The sequence below is a fragment of the Tenebrio molitor genome, chromosome 7, assembly GCF_963966145.1.
Source record: "Tenebrio molitor chromosome 7, icTenMoli1.1, whole genome shotgun sequence".
Taxonomy (NCBI): domain Eukaryota; kingdom Metazoa; phylum Arthropoda; class Insecta; order Coleoptera; family Tenebrionidae; genus Tenebrio; species Tenebrio molitor.
In genome coordinates, this window is record NC_091052.1 from 21,897,178 (window position 1) to 21,914,155 (window position 16,978).

Sequence of the window (16,978 nt, forward strand, 5' to 3'; positions counted from 1 at the left end):
AAACAGTTTCAAATACTAAATATTAACGATTATTTCCTTCATGTGTTTAGCAACCAATTGCGTGACAAATATTGACCAATCAAAACGAGAAAACAAAAAATAACCCGATAAAATTTCTCTAAAATGCACACTGTGCAATAATCTGATAAAAAATGTCGGTACCTGATTTTTTTTTTAATAGATTATTTTGAATAAAAAGGATTGGAAATAATGCGTTTCGTTTCATTCTATTCAGGAAATAATCAGCCGTATACCCCTCCTGCAAAATTTTAATATCGGAAATTTTTTTGCTAATGAACTCAAACATCCATAAATTATTTGGTCAGAAGACCAATTATTATCAAATAAAAGCCCTCGACTTCGTCTCGTGCTCTTATTTGCTAATAATTGATCTTCTGACCTCATTTATGGATGTTTTCGTTCATTAGCAAAAAAATTTCAAATACAAAATTTTGCACTTGGGATATAATATGTGAAAAATGCAGACAGATATACCTATCTTTCAAACTAATAGAATACCAACTTGAATTCCTGATTTAATTTTTAAATACCAAAAAACAATGAATGTTTTGTAAAATGTATTTAAAAAGTACATCTACTTACCAGGTATACATCGCAACTGCTCTCGGTTCCATGTGCCATCCGACTGGCAAATCATTTGACTGTTGTTCTTATGACTTGTACTGGCGGGTATGTAATACGGTTTGCACTCGTGGTGTACTATTGTTCCTGGTGGCAGAGGCACGTCACATGGAATTATGCCCATATTTAGACCAAACGGTACTTCACAATGGGCATTTATTCTGTTAGACTTCACTGGAGGACAGTAAATTTTTGAAGTAACTGGAATGCAGAATTAAAACAAAATACATAGGTATGTATGAATTATTCTAAACTGCAGCAGTGTAGCTAAAACTCTAATTTTGTAGGTAACTTTGCTGCCAGTTTTTTTTATCATGTGGTATATTTGTAAGTAGCATTTTAAATATTACCTCGGGACCACCCAAAATTGAACATTTTGAAAATTCTGTAACAAATCACCTTAAACTAACTAAAAAACCAATAACTCAAAATGACATTCCATTTTTGCACGAGGAGACATTACACATTTCAAAATAGTATATTAAAAAACAAGTTTCAAGACCAGTTTTGAAGCACGAATTCAAGTTTAAAAAACGAGTGGCGTGACCACGAGTTATTTTAAAGAATGAGTGCTTCAAGGTCTTATGAAACGAGTTTTTTATAATTTATTTTTTGTAATTTGCCCTTTTTAAGTCGTTTTTAAACAAAAATGTTTACTTCGATTTAGGGCCGGTTTTTCAATCGATGATTAATTTTTGATTAAGGTTTAATTTGTAATTAACACAATGTTACCGTTTTTCAACCTATGTTTATTCTTGATTAACTTAATCATATGATGTTCTATGAATTAATCGGAATTTGATGATTAACGTCATAAGTGGCATTGCCGATTTATTGAAAATTTTCAATTAAAACAATCAGCAAAGAACAATGATCGATTATCTTTATGGCATTAATACTTATAGTAGCGATGAAGAGCCACGGAGGCTAAAAACTATACGTTTCAGGCCCAATCACTTCGAAGAATGGGGCCAAAAAGATTTTTTTAGTATACTGTGCTGGTAGTAGGTGTCTACTGACTTGACGACGAGTCCGGTAGACACATATTTATGGTCTAGTCCGTTTTACTTTCTACGGCGGCCGGTAGCAAATGTCAAATAATTAGTCAGATTTATTGGATTTTATTTATATAAAAATTAAATGTACAATTACTTATATCATTGAAATGGTTTTCTAAAGGCAAGCATTACCCTTTGATCAATCCAAACAACTTTATTTCGTATTCTCCAATTGTAGAACAACTTGTATTCTGTCAAATATCTTCCCGATGATTTTTGGACCAATAAGTTTGATCGCGCACTATCTACCTTCTCCAAAAGGTGGTCTGGGAAGAAAACTTGACTTCTGCTTCGATTCGGTAGTGAGAATTCATTTTATTAAAGGAAGTTAGCGCAAATGAAAGAAATCACATGAAAAACTTCGACAGACTGAATTTTGATGAATCGTTTGTTATCATAGTAACAAGGCATAGCAATCTTTTTCAAAGCCAATTTTTTTTATTTAAATTTATTTTCTTTTAAATAATCGCGAACAGTAGAAAGATTGTTAGAAAAAATAGAAGAAGCTATTTCCTAACTAACCGATGAGTGTTATGGAGTAGTCTGTATCAAATTCAGGTGTTACCAGCAAAATTTTTGTTTCAGAAATGACTGTCTATCGCCTCAAAATTTGTTGCTTTTTGTCTGCGATTTTATGCAACAAGATCATTCGTGGCTCGACAGTTTTGTGGTGCACACAAGTCTACAGACAGTGAAAGTGTTTTGTGCTTTTTATTTTTTTCGATTATCAACAATATGCTTATTTTGTGCCACTAGGCTCACAAGCAATTGCTCTTCCTCTAGAGAAATTGCCAGATCGCTTACTCACACCTGTACTCGCCATGCTAACTACAAAATGATCTTTCATTTTGATAAATCCGACATGTTTAATACATTTACTTATCCAAGAAATGGTTGTTAACTGAAATTACCATGAACCAAAATTACAAATTTGAAATTGTCACAAATCACAAACCGTCAAGTTGTCAGATTTGACAGAAAAGCATCAGAAAAGTTAATACCAACGCAACAAACTTTCGATTAATTTTTAGTTAGTTATTCATAATTGAATTTTGGTTTGACAAACTAATTAAAATGTTAATCATCGATTGAAAAACCGGCCCTAAAGGCGTCAAAACTGTGCCGCATCTCCCCTAGAGTCCCTACAACACCCCATGTGATTTCTATCTGTACCCAGGTACTGTTACGATTTAAATTTCGCGGCAAATCTTAAATTCTAGAAGGTTCGCGAATTCAGTTTACTACTCTTCAATTCATTTAGGCTACAGTGTATCGCCCGAAGTGGCATCTAGGTTATCCTTATCTTTATTTTAAAGTGTCTCGCTGTATGACCAGTAGTCGAGTATTAAACTTTGTAATTTATATCTGTGTTTCTGTCTAACACCTGGTATACCACCGTGCTTGTATTTCATCATTTGTTTTCTTTAACCGTCTTGCTCTCGAGAGGTTAGTGTGTGTGTGTGTGTGCCGGACTTTGGAGACAATCAGTCACAAAAAAGCGTTATTTTAAATTTTCCCCAGAGTAAGTCGGGAAATTTAATTTTACTCCAGTAAGGGTGAATAATAACGTAACAGTACCCTCAAGCGAAAAAAGAAATAAATGGACGACGTTTCAAGACTGAAATTGACGCTTTAGAGGCGATTTTGAAAAAACTAAGAATGACTTCTAGCACGTCTTCGAATTTAAATGATTAATAAATAACCTTTTTGGTGAGCCTAATTCCAGTTTTTATTGAAATTCCCTCGTACTATGGCGGACAATAAATTTAGGCCGGCAAATTTCTGACATTTCAAAAAAGTCAGTGCAAGCGACCATTTATTGTCATTATGACTGATGTGTCAGTTTGTCACACTTAAGGTTTTCAAGCTGTTTGGCGTTTCCTTCGCCCTTTTCGTAACTTACAGATCATGACGCACTACCATAACTGATTTGTAGTAGCACTTCTCTATGGTGCACGCTTCTTTTCCCAATTTTAATTTTGATTATCGCTGTCAAGATGACAAGAATGACAAAAATCGAAAATTGGGTTAGTTGAACATAATGCCAGCTTCACATTTTGATGTCAAGTCAATGACAGGCCGGCCCAAATTTATTGTCCGTCATAGTACATAACAGTGAAGTAATTTTTGTGAAGTTTCCACAATGGGATAAAAACAACGGACGTTATCCATTTAGCTAAACTTCGTCATTCCGCGTATTGATAGGTACCAAGTAATAACGGACAAGTAGATGTGTAAAGCAAATGTAAACTCCCAAATCTCAGTCCAGCTTGACTATTGGCTATCCCTCACGCTTCTGCCGTCCAAGAGACTATAGGACAATAAATCAGGTCCCTAACAAAAGTGTTCCTAAAGTGTGTCATTTGATGTTGAGGTACTTACTCCAGGATTCCTCAGAAGTACGCGGGGGATTGCCAAAATCTGATTCTTATTCTATTTTTGTGCAAGAATAGTATCTACATTCTTCAACGAGCGTAATGATGGCCATTATTCAAGAGGATGAAAATTTTATCACGAGCCGTTGGCGAGTGGTGGTATCGCCCGAGTGAATAATAGCCATTATACGCGACCTGAAGACTATACTTTCTCTACGACTATACCTAAAAAAAATCAATTTAATTTGACTTTTAGTATTCAACAATGAAAATTGTGCCTTGTTGAGCGGTTGCTATACGATGCGCGACTTATTGTTTACAAGGGGATCCGATTGACGATCTGCCGGTGATAGAATAAAAATACGAGGGATGTGATTGACCGACAGCCTCACGGCTGAATATAGTGAAACTCACGTTTTAGTATATTCTATCACTGGGTGTGGAATTGATATCATTCTTTCATTGAATATCCAATAAGAATTCATTAATTCTTTAATAGTCGTGGAGAATAGTACATTCTTCAACAAGCGTATAATGATGGCTATTATTCAAGATGACGAAAATTCCAACACGAGCCGTAGGCCGAATTGACAATCAGGGGTTTTGGGTAATCCGCAGGGTATCGGTAAGTAGGGTGGAGTTTCATATTAGCGGGAAAAACTCGTGGCGTCATGTAATACGTGGTCGGTACGCGTGGAGTGGGATAAACGGTAGTCCATTTCGGGAACGGCCATTCATTTGCCACAAGGAAAACCGTGAGCACGTGTTTGTCCGGAATTAGGTTGTCGAGCACGGGCAGAGAAAAAGGGGGAAATGAAAGACGAGATCACACTAAAGGGACCGTCTGTGGTTGCTGGCGTGGTTTCCGCGGGGCTTCTCCATGGCGTGTAATCCTGGCTGTGGAGCTTCTCACCCGCCCTTGGTGGAAGGTCTCCGCAGTGGCGTTTCGGAGGCACTGCACCCATTACGTGTTAGGTGTCGCAGGAACTTGGAGGAGCGCGGAAGTAGTGTAGAGAATAATAGATAGGGGGGCGAAAGCTAGATTAGTATTCAGTCAGGGCATTAGTAATTGTAAATTTGAAGTCTTGTTTGATTTTTGAAGGTTTTCGCTCATCCCATTTATAGTGCCTGTTATTATTATTATCATGTTGGTGTTTCTCGTTGCCGCGTTGTCTATTTATTTGTTGTCTGGCTTTGTTTTTGTTCAATGTCATGGCGGGTGTTCACAAATTGTGTTGTTATGTATTTTCTGATCAAAAGCTGCTGTAAATGAAAACGAGAATATGTTTATTCGAGTATGTACAAATTAAATGCAGGCGTTCTCCCACCGACTTATGCATTTTTATTTCGAAGTTTGTCCACCCTGCAGGTTCACCATTTACATCTCGATTTAGTCTTCCGCAATTTTGTATCTATAAAACACACAACGTAGGGTTACTACCGTTTCTATGACGATCATGACTTGGCCAATTAGTCCAATTTCGCGGGTTTTATTCGATTATTTAAATATTTGAAATTGCGCCATTGACTAGCGATACTTGAGTTATTTATTACACAATGAAAAGTCAAATCTAATAATGTCAAAATTCCAGTAACCCAAACATTTTTTGTAGCTGAATGGTATTATTTTTTAAACCTAGCAAGTGGCTTTATTTGGTTGAAATAACATCACACCTCGATATGCCCCTCTGGGATCGGTAGAATTACAAGTCTTGTAACTCAGTTATGTAAGCAGTTGTAAATTGTTTTCTTCTATTTTTTGACAACTTATTGTCGTCGGCAGGTGCCATTTTTTCTGGCGCGCGAGTTGTGAAAGGCCCTGTATACTACTTTTTATTTCCACCTTCTGAGTAAGTGACACTTCACACTCATTTGTGGTGGCTAAGTAAATGAGTAGTTACGGGCAGAGCCCTGTAATATCGCGCGTTCAAATGAAATCCTGGGCTGGGAAGGCGTTGGAAACCGTCAATTGTTGTGCTTTTATAAAGCGTAGATTAATTGGAGCATGTTGACAGCTAACCTAAAATTTATAAACAAACAATCTTTCTTTTTTCTTTCTTTGCAATGTTTTATATTAAAGATAGAATAACTGAACGATTCCTATTCTCGAAGCAAATATCTAAGGGCACCCTTTGCTGAAAACAAACATGTTCAATTATGTCCCGATTAAACATAAACAAATGTCATTCGTGTCAAACGCCGGGAAATTTAAAGTTTACACTGTTCTAAACGGTTTACTTTTTCCAACGCCTTCTCAGCCCAGGATTTCATTTGAACGCGCGATATTTTACAGGATCGTAGAAGAGACCTGTAAAATTTTGCAATGTTCATCAAAAAATAATTAATCAAAACTAATGAAATCATTTTTGAAAAAGTTTATTATAAACACAAACAAATTTAACTATCAATTTTTGCAGTTACATACATTAATAATGCATTTTGATCCGTTTTGGAAAGTCATTTTCTCTTTGGATCGAATCAGTAAGAGAACCGCACTTGCAGTGTTGACAATTCCTTGGATATTTTCTTTCACTTCAAGAACGTCGCCTTCAAAGACTTTATCGGGCATTAAAGCTATTCACAACACCATGACGACGTAGGTATAAATTGCTCTACCGTTTTCATTACAAAATATTATCTTTTTATAAACATAAATAGCAATTAAAAAACGATGTTTAAAGGCTGAAGGTGGAAATAAAAGTTTGTAAGCAACTCGCTTAGCAATTAATCTTTACTGGGCTCACTGGATTATGGGGACTCGCCCCTTCGTTGCTCGTCCACAAACCTTCTAGCTCGCCCGTAAAGATTAATTTACTAAGCGCGTCACATAAATAACTATCACAGGTCCCATAACATTTAAGTGTAAATTCAATATACACCCAAAAAGAGGACGAGTCCATAGCTCCCTTATTTTTCGGAGCATTTTAATTATCTATACACCAAATTAAATGGTTGTGAATAGGTTATAAGATGGCCTACTAAATTCACTTATAGCCCCAAAGGCTTCAAGGCTAAACTGTTAAAATATTTTTTTTCAAATAGGAACACATACTTTTTTTAGTAATTCTGATAGAGATTTTTATTCTGAAAACAATAATGTTTCACAAATAAACATAACACTAACTTTTGAAACAAACAACGAGCACCAAGCGAGAAGCTATCAAAACGCATTGCGTTACAATGTAATAATAACCAAATTAAGTTAGCTGGAAAACAAATGACAAATAATAACATATGGGATTGCGCAGAGATGCCGCCAAAGTTTAGCGCAAAATGGAGCTCAGTTTGAGCATAAACAATAACAGCATTTTTTTTACTTTTTTTTGTATTTTTGGTATGTAAGTGTATATTTGTGATACATTGTTGTTTTCAGAATAAAAATCTCCATCAGAATTACTAAAAAAAAGTATGTGTTCCCATTTGAAAAAAATATTTTGATAGTTTAGCTTTGAAGCGCTTAGAGCTGTATACCGTGCGATCCAAAAGTCTTTCTATCAAGTGGGTCATGAGTCATGACAGTGCAAACGAATGCCGTTGGGCTACAGCATATTGGTCCATATTTAAATGAAAATTAAAAATATGTTTTATTAGTCTGTCCGTATCCTATGATATTTTTTATTTCACTTTTTTTTATGGCTCACTTGATAGAAAGACTTTTGGATCGCTCGGTATTTACAATTTAATTTGGTATAAATAATTAAAATCTTTCGATAAATAATAAGGGAGTTATGGACTCGTCTTCTTTTTTAGGGACACCTGTATAAATATGTACTTTGTTCGGGTCACTAATATTAAAAACTTTTAACAAACGTAAAATTACTCTCGTACCTTTATTCTGACATTCTCCTTCGCGACATTCAAGATTTTTACATAAAAGTTCGGACTCGTCTGATCCATCAATACAATCTCTTCGCCCGTCACATCTTTGACTTAGGTAAACGCAACTTCCAACTTTACATCTATGAGTTGATGGAGGACATGCCGTTACCTTATCGCAAATATTTGTTTCATCAGAATTTTCTTTACAGTCGGCATTTCCATCGCACAGTTTTTCCAGTGGGATACATTCTCCAGTTGAACATTTGTATTCGTTTATTCTGAAATTTTTAAAAACAATCACAATTGAAACACGTTATGAATTTGATTACCTTACTCGCAACTACCAGCTTTTCTTCCACATTGACTTTCGTCAGATCCATCCGCGCACTGTTTGATACCATCGCATTTGAATTTGTTGGAAATGCAGGCTCCATAATAGCAACGGAAGTTATCGAGTGGACATCTGCATGAATAATAATAATTGATTGTAATTGTTGAAATTTCGTAAATTTATGTGAATATTTTAGATATAGTAGTATAGCCGGTGCTGAAAAAGGTTGAAGGCTGTCACATTTTCGAATAAGGGTGTTAACTAGAAAATTTAACTTGGTAATACAAGAGTGGTGATGCCTTACTTAATCGAACTAATTTTTCATTCATTGTAAATCCTTATCTTTAATATCTAGATCTGTATACACTATGGTGATAAAGTAAGGAATAAAATTCATAATAGCGTTATCTCATATTTTTAAGAAAATCGTTCAGATAGATCGATTTTACTTCGAAAAATGCCATCATGTGACGTACAATTTGTTTAAATAACGTCATTGGTTTTTGCGTAATGACCTCATCACCAATTTTTTTAAATGACAACCCCCATTTTTTTCTTTTCTTTCTCATAAACCTTCCTACTAGCTAAACGATGAATGAAAAAAATTGTTACCTTACATAACAATTGTTTGAGAAAATCACAAATTTCACTTTAAAAATTTAATTTAATTTTTACTGTAAACATTTTAATTGAGTTTATTGCGGAATCAGGCGATTCAAAATCAAAGAAATTCCTTTTTGAGAGGATTTCCCTTGCCATTCAATGTGGAAACGCTGCAAGCAAGCATTATTATCGGAAATGTTTGCATTGTAAATCAACAATGTTATGTAATTATGTTATCAATACAATATAGTATTTTACAGTAGAAGCCGTTAGGATAGCCTTTACTGCCGAGCCAGAGATTTTGTGAGACGAGCTCGCAGAGCGAGTCGAATAATACTGGCGAGGCAGTAAAGGCCCTAACGGACGTGTATTGTACAATAGTTTTTGTAATATCTCTACGATTCGTTCACAATTATCTTTTTGAAATAAATTTTTATCAACGCCATCGAAAATACCGAATGATTAAAAAGTGTGCGGAGGACGTCGTCATGTCAACCGGTGTTTGTGAAAAAAAAATGTTTCAATGTTGTTTGTCAGATTTGTTCAACGGTTAACTTTCCGTTGAATATAAATGAATGAAATCAATAAAAAATCGCAATCAAGATATTCTCGATGTCCGGAAGTGAGGTCATCGTTATTGCCTGCAAAATCGCGATCGTGTTAGTGTTAAAATTGTGAAACATCATCTTCGATCTTGTCTACATTTGCCGCTGTTTGTCAGATTTGTTCAACACTTTAACTTTCCGTTGAAAATAAATGACTGAAATCAATAAAAAATCGCGATCAAGATATTCCCGATGTCCGGATGGCCGCAGAGCAGGTGAAGTCATCGTTATTCCCTGCAAAATCGTGCTTGTGTTGGTGTTAAAATCTGAAGCATCATCTTCGATCTCGCCTACGTCTGCTAGTGGCATACGGATTTCGATTAATTCAAGGTGTGTACCATAACATTAAACATTAATTATCGTACCAATTGTAAAAAAATTGAAAAATAAAGTTTAGATCAATGTTGCTATAGTTATTTAGTCATTCATAACGGCCGCTCCCTCTCATAACGGACACCCTTAACGGACTCCGGCCGTTATGAGGTTGTTTACATGGTGACAAACAGTCCGGAAAGCCATCTTTAACAACTAGATATTACAAAAAAAAAATTATGTCATATGCTGGCTAATTAAAAAATAAAATTGACCTGTCCGAGCGTTTTGCTTGAAAACATTAAATAAGGCAATTATGAGTGTGAGTGTGAGTAGTACAGTCGAAAGCATTGCTTTTAAAAGTAATCTATTCAACTGGGACCTGATAACGCGGAGTTAGAACAAGTCGATTTCTGTAGCTGAGTGTACGTTTCAGAATTATACCTCACTTTTCATTTCCTCTTCTGCGCATCCTAGCGGCAATCTTAGATTTGACGAGCTGTAACCATGACCAACTTCATTCATATACACTTTCGTGTCTATAAGGCCTTATAGACACGACAGTGTATATGAATGAAGTTGTCCATGCAGTAACAACGTTAGGAACGTTCATGGGGCACATTATGAAAATGCAACATGGTGATCCACCACATTTTGCCATAGGTGTAAGAAAACTCCTACGTAACTGATTGAATAAATACTGGATTAGCCATGAAGGACCCATGGCCCATGAGCTGGCCAGCGACATCCTTTGATTTTCTTCAATATTAGTGTTTACATTTTATAAATGTGAGAGAAACAATTGTTGAAATTTTTGTTGAAATTTTATATTTGTGCATGAGAGAAAACAAGAATATTTTTGAATTTGATATTACTGAAAATGTTGTTACACAGTCTACGACTGGTTTACAAATCTATGAGGGGCGTGATGACCAACTCAATAGACCGGGACCAATGGCTTAACGTGACTTCCGAATCACGAGACAGAATATAGCCTTTTTTTTTAATTATTTTAAATTTCGCCCTGGGTCGGAATCGAACTCGCGATCCTCGCGTCCCTGAGCCGAAACGGACTCCCTTAGGCTATATTCTGCCAAAATATTATTATTCTGCGATATTATATTTTAAATTTTTTTCTACTAGAGTTTGGAAAACTAACAAATTTGAATACTAAGTTGATTTAGGAAAAGTGGAATATTTCATAACAAGTGCAGAAATAATATTTCAACATTAAAAGTTCAATTTTGATCGTTTCCTGAGATACGTAGCTTGAAATCTGTCGAAGATAACCTCAAAATTTACAACTAATTAATGTTTTTTTAAGACCTTCCTTAAATTAAAACGAAAAACATTGTTCAATATTCATGCGCTGTAACTTTTCAGGTATTCCGCCTCTTTTTCTATTCTTCAATATCAAAGGATTCACTATATTTTAATAGAATTTCTGTAAATTTACTCGAGCAAACACCTTAAATGCCTTCACAAACTTTGTTTTTTTTTTATAAACAAAATTGTTTGTCTATCTATAGTAAAGAAAATAGAACAATTATAGAAAATTGAAAATATCCAAATTTTATTTATTTTTCCAAACTCCAGCAGAAAAAATTATGTGTGAAATACACGGCATGTTTTTAATCTCGACTATCGTCTCGATCGAAAATCCCATGCCTAATATGGAAAAATAATTATTTACATAATTAGTGGGATAAAAGCAATATTACAGGACTCTCGAGTGTGAAGATTACAGATGACGAGGGCGTTAGCCTCATCAAGATCATCTGGCGTTTGCCAAAATATAAATTCATTGATTTCAGGTATTTATTCGTCTTGATCTTCAGATTCTGGAACGTCTGTGATTATTTCATTATCCGTGCGAGATACCTAACTACTTACAAAAAATGTAGAACATACAATTCTCTACAATTTTTGTTGTTTACGTTTTTTTTGTCAGATCAATAGTTTCGTAGTTACAGCCTGTAGAAATCGAGCATTTATTGTTTATCCGTCTACGGGCATATCGGACTCCAACGTGTATACTAATGAAACAGGTAAACGCCAAATGATCCTGATGATGATGATGACCCCGAGGAATAAGAGGAAAATTCTCAAGAGGAATTCCCGAATTCATACACTCTGATGAATTCAGCTCATCTATACCGATCGATCCAGATCATTTGGATCCGTCTACGTTACAAAGAGATCAAAAAGAGTAAAACAGTAAACTTCTACTTCATCGTGGACTATGCCCACCGGGGACACTACGTAAAAAAAAAAACGCACCCTATTGCTCTACCTCTGTGGTGGTGTGGAAAAGAATAAAAGTACAAAAATAATAGTAATTATACACCAACGTAGAGAAGACATTTTTTTAAGCCGAGGTAGTTTATTCCCCGAGAAGCGAAGCTTCGAGGGGAATAAAGAAGCGAGGCTTAAAATTGTCTTCTCTACCGTGGTGTATATATTATTTTTTTTCTTCAAACGTCCGTAAATTATGGCATTATCCTGCTGCATTGATAATGCTAAAGTGTCACTTCATTGTCATGGCATCTAACGAGCTGACGAGCGGCAGATAAAGTTATTATCTCCGCTGAGGGCGTCCGTGAAGTTATTATCTCCGCTGATGAGCGGCAGTAAAGTAAACTAGCTAAATCATTTGAAATTCCTACCTGGTTTCTTAACATGTCTTAAATAATTTGTTATGAAGGTTTGAAGAAAATATTTTTTTCACTACTAGATACGTTAAAACCCTTTCTAATAATAATTATTAATTAAATTATTTTGTACGATGCGACGATCCGAGTTCACATTTTTCAACGGTTGTTATGAAAATTGAAAATCGTCTGTCTACGTTAACCAATGAAATCAAAGAAAATCTTTCGTTGCTAGGTAGTTGCTGCAAGAATTATTAACTAGCAGGAGAGAAATTCTACTTCTGGGTTCAGTTCGAGAGTCAATAATGACGTCTTCTAAGACTAGTAGTGAAAAAAAGAAATTCTCGATTTCTACACGGTGTAACTACGAAACTATTGATCTGACAAAAAAACATAAAGAACAAAAAATGTAGAGAATCGTACTTAGATAGACATATCTCGCACGGATAATGAAATAATCGCAGAAATGTGATTTTCCACCCCTATTCTCCAATATGGCGGGGCGAGCGGCAACCCCCCAAGGTCGCAAACTCGGCAATATTAATAATATGCCTAATAGAAAATACCTGCCAAGTATAAACTTTTCTGTACCTTTTGCAAGGTGGAGCCATTTTTATGTCGCTATTGACTGGACTAATTAGATAACTTGCGTTTGTTTCACTTGTCAAATAATAGTATATTATGATTAACGTCGCAAGTGATTTAAAGGCCCTTATAAACGTGTATCATACGCTATTTTTTATTATACCTGCACTACAATCTGAAAATTATAACAAAAAAAGTAAATTGAAATACCTTTTCTGAAGTAATCTGTGTCATTAATCGTTGATATAGAAAGGTCAATTGTTGTTGTTTCGTTGCTCTTATAAATTTTCTATAAATGTCTATTTATCATTGTTCAAAATGTAGGTGAATTGCAACCCTTAAAGCTTTAGTGTTTTAAAGGCCCTTTTTCGCACGCATTTTAGTGTCAAAAACAGGGATTATGATTCAGGTATAATAAAAAATAATTTAGAAAAGTCAGACAAACTTCAGATATATTTTTTAAGTGTGTTACGCGCATTTCCAGAAAGAAAAAGCACATAATGACTCATTGGGGTAAGCTTTTTTGCTTAAATGTGCATCTGTGGTCCTTATTTTAATTTATTATATTCTCTTCCTAAATATAATTCGTGGTACGCTTAAGAATCGATAATTTTTTTACAAATGTCAACTCATGCCAGCCCCATTCTTTGGAAAATACAACTCGTGCTTTGCACTCGTTGTATTTTCGTCGTTGGGACTGGCATTCGTAACATTAAAAAAAATTATCGATAATAAGCATACCACTTATTATACTCGTATTATCCCTGATAATAATTCAAACAACTTGACAATTTTTTTTTAATTGTCAAATAGCTATTTTGACGTAACGTTGGTTACTTGATTACATTTATGTACCTATTATTATGATCATTAAATTTTATGATCATTTTTCTGTCACATAAAAAATTACTTTACTTTGGGCACGGCCTCCTAGATTCATAAGAGACTCGTCTCTTATCCGGCTGGCCGCATTCGATAAATGTCTGTTTTTGAAAATTACCCATAGACAAAATAAGAACATATAGAACGCAAACTCCCTCTACATTTTTTGGGCACAAAGCGTTTACCGCCATCTCTTATCCTGGTGAGGGTGCAAAATCACAGCCTACTGGATGCGTTTACTTTTCCTTTGATTTTTTTTATCATCGCAAATTTTCACAACAAATTAAAACGCCAGCAATACTTTCGATATTTTATTTTCAACCGTTTTTGATACAGTTCTGCTTCATTTTTATAAATATTATTCCTAAATATTACCGTTCTCGTATCCTACCACTTAATGTAAATGTGGTTAAATGAATTATTTTACCAATAATTTCATCTTCAATTTTATTTTTAAATGAACGAAAAATTAACATTAGGTACTTATGTTTGAATTACCGTTAAAATTTTGCTTTTAATATTATCGGCCGAAATTATGTTACTGAATATACCTAATTTTGAAAATATTATTAATCTTATTAACATTTTTTACAAACTCTAAAAAACTCACACTTGCCACTTTCTGCTAAATTTTAGTATACATCCAAAAATCCTTCCAATGTTTTCATTCAATTTTTTTATGGAAGGAAGTGCTGTTTTTTTAATCCAAAATTTTTTCCAAAGTAGGTACATATTGCATAAGTGTAGGACTGCTTCCTGCCAAAATTTTGTGTGCCCCGGATTTTTGTAAACTCCACAAGCAAGAGGTTTCTCGCAACGTGGGCGAAATGTCCCTCCCTCCAGATTATTATCAAAGAGTTTGTCAAAAAAGTTATTGTTTTTGCAGTTCCCAAGTCTTCATCATTTAGGTTTGTTCTACTTGTTAGTTAAAATATATATTAGATTATTAAGAACAATTGTTATTAGAAATTACCACAGTTAACTAATAGCGTGATAGTTGAATTAATCATGATTATGTCGACTCAAAACTTGAGTTGCATAGGACATCTTTTGGATCTTATCTGCATGTCCGTAATTTTGTGGAGGGCTCGTAATTCGCCAGACGCTGAATCATAAAGATAAACCTTCACTATATGGTCCAATTTCACACTTAAAATTTCTTCGTTTACTTTCCAAACCAAATCTTTTGTTATCATATAATTTCTAATTCCTTTAATAAGATATGGTGTATCAAATAATGGTGTAATCTCTTGGTCTTGAAGTATTATTTTTCTTTCAATTTGTTGACTGTTTTCTATATAAATTTTGCTTGATTCTCTCAACAACAAATTTAGCAATCTTAGCAGCGGTACTACATTATTTGTGAACGTGACAGCCTCATTTTGAATTACAAGATAGTGACATAAAGATTGACACTGCTTTGACTGATTTTTAGATTATTGAGATTACTTTGATTTTAAAGTTTTGACTTTTTAAAACATTTGCGCCCTCTTGCGGTGTGGTGAGGGTGCGCTAAACGATTTTCCAAAAATTTATTAGGGACTTTTCATTCTATAGTATTTTATTTTCTCTATGAAATTACCCATAGACAACACAGTAAACCTATAGAACGCAAACTCCTATGCATTTTCCCCATTTTTTTGGAAATGCACCCACCACAAGCCGTCAGGGGAGGCTGCCGTTTTATAAAAATAAAAATCGCGGAAACTTATGCCAAAATTTAAAAAATTATATTTTGACATATCAAGTCATAAGTAATAAATTTACTATTGTGCGACTTTGCACCCTGCAAAGGAATTATAAACCATGTGGAACTCGCCATAGATTTCCAAATCCAATTAAATATCCTGGATTACCCGTCCAGCAGTTATCAACTTTGGAGCCTATGAAAGTGTAGGTATAACAGCTACACTGTGTGTGGACTTCATTTTACCAGCAAAGACTTCGGCATCGGCACGAACGAATATGGCCGTAGATACCCTCGATACAACTTCCCTCCTTTTCCAGTCCAGACTTACTTCCAGTACTATCCCACCTCCACCCGGCGGCACGGCAATTTTGCCGGAGTACATACACTATTACGGATATTACTATCAAGTAATAGTGCAGTGCTTATCAACATAATTACCGGCGTCTCGCCTCCGCATTTTGACTTTGTTGTGTATTATATTCTGTGTCAATGTTAAGGAACTTCCTCACGATGTGACATGAGTATAATAATATACCTTTTTGAATTTCAACTACCAATGTGTTATCTAAATCCAGAATTTTTTAATTTTTAAAAAGAGATTGCGGTACTATTCCCGTTGCTGAAATTACAAGTGGTAAAATCGAAATTTTTTCTAAACACCAAAGATTTCTCATAGCAACGGACAGCTCTAAATATTTATTAATTTTTGTGTTATATGTCTGTGTTATATTATGTGAATTTGGAACAGCTATATCTAAAAGATATGCTTGCTTTTGTTGTTTATTTAAAATTATAATGTCTGGTCTGTTATGCTTAATATGAATGTCAGTTAAAATTGTTCTATCAAAATATAACTTGTAACTGTCATTTTCCAAACAACTTTCTGGTGTATAACTATAATGTGGTTGTGTATTCTTTAATAAATTGAATTTAACAGCTAAATTCATGTGTATAATTTTAGCGAATATATCGTGTCGTTTTTTATATTCGCTTTGAGCCAAAACTGTGCAAGAAGAAATAATGTGTTCAATTGTTTCCCCTTCAGTTCCGCAAATCCTACATTTATCAATTATCGATTGTAAACCGCATATGTGTTTTTTATAATTTCTTGTATTTATAACACGATCTTGTATTGCAAATATAAAACCCTCCGTCTCAGGGTGAATATTTGATTTCTTAAGCCATGCATGAGATGCCTGAATATTAACTTCTGGTTGTTCCAGTTCTTTAAAGTATCTCCCATGTAAAGACTTCTGTTTTATATTTGCTATTGTGTCAGGTATATTTGGTTTAACAATGTCTGAAATTATATTATCACTTAAATTTAAAGGTGTGTAGCCTTTATCGGCTGAAACCAAAGCATTGAAAAAGGTGTTATCACGAGCTCTATTGAGGAAATAATTTTTTAGTGAAGCAATTTGATTT

At 34.6% G+C, this 16,978-nt stretch overlaps 1 protein-coding gene across 2 annotated transcripts in view; it reads right to left on the reverse strand.

Annotated features, from left to right (window-relative positions):
- Positions 1 to 16,978, reverse strand: part of LOC138135354 (modular serine protease-like) — a 72,766-nt gene that overhangs the window by 30,888 nt on the left and 24,900 nt on the right. For both annotated transcript variants that reach the window (XM_069054061.1, XM_069054063.1), the window contains exons 2-4: positions 8,229 to 8,357; positions 7,904 to 8,172; positions 604 to 843 (exon numbers count right to left, since the gene is read on the reverse strand). In XM_069054061.1, coding sequence (XP_068910162.1) covers positions 604 to 843; positions 7,904 to 8,172; positions 8,229 to 8,357 — 638 coding nt within the window. The remainder of the gene's footprint in view (positions 1 to 603; positions 844 to 7,903; positions 8,173 to 8,228; positions 8,358 to 16,978) is intronic.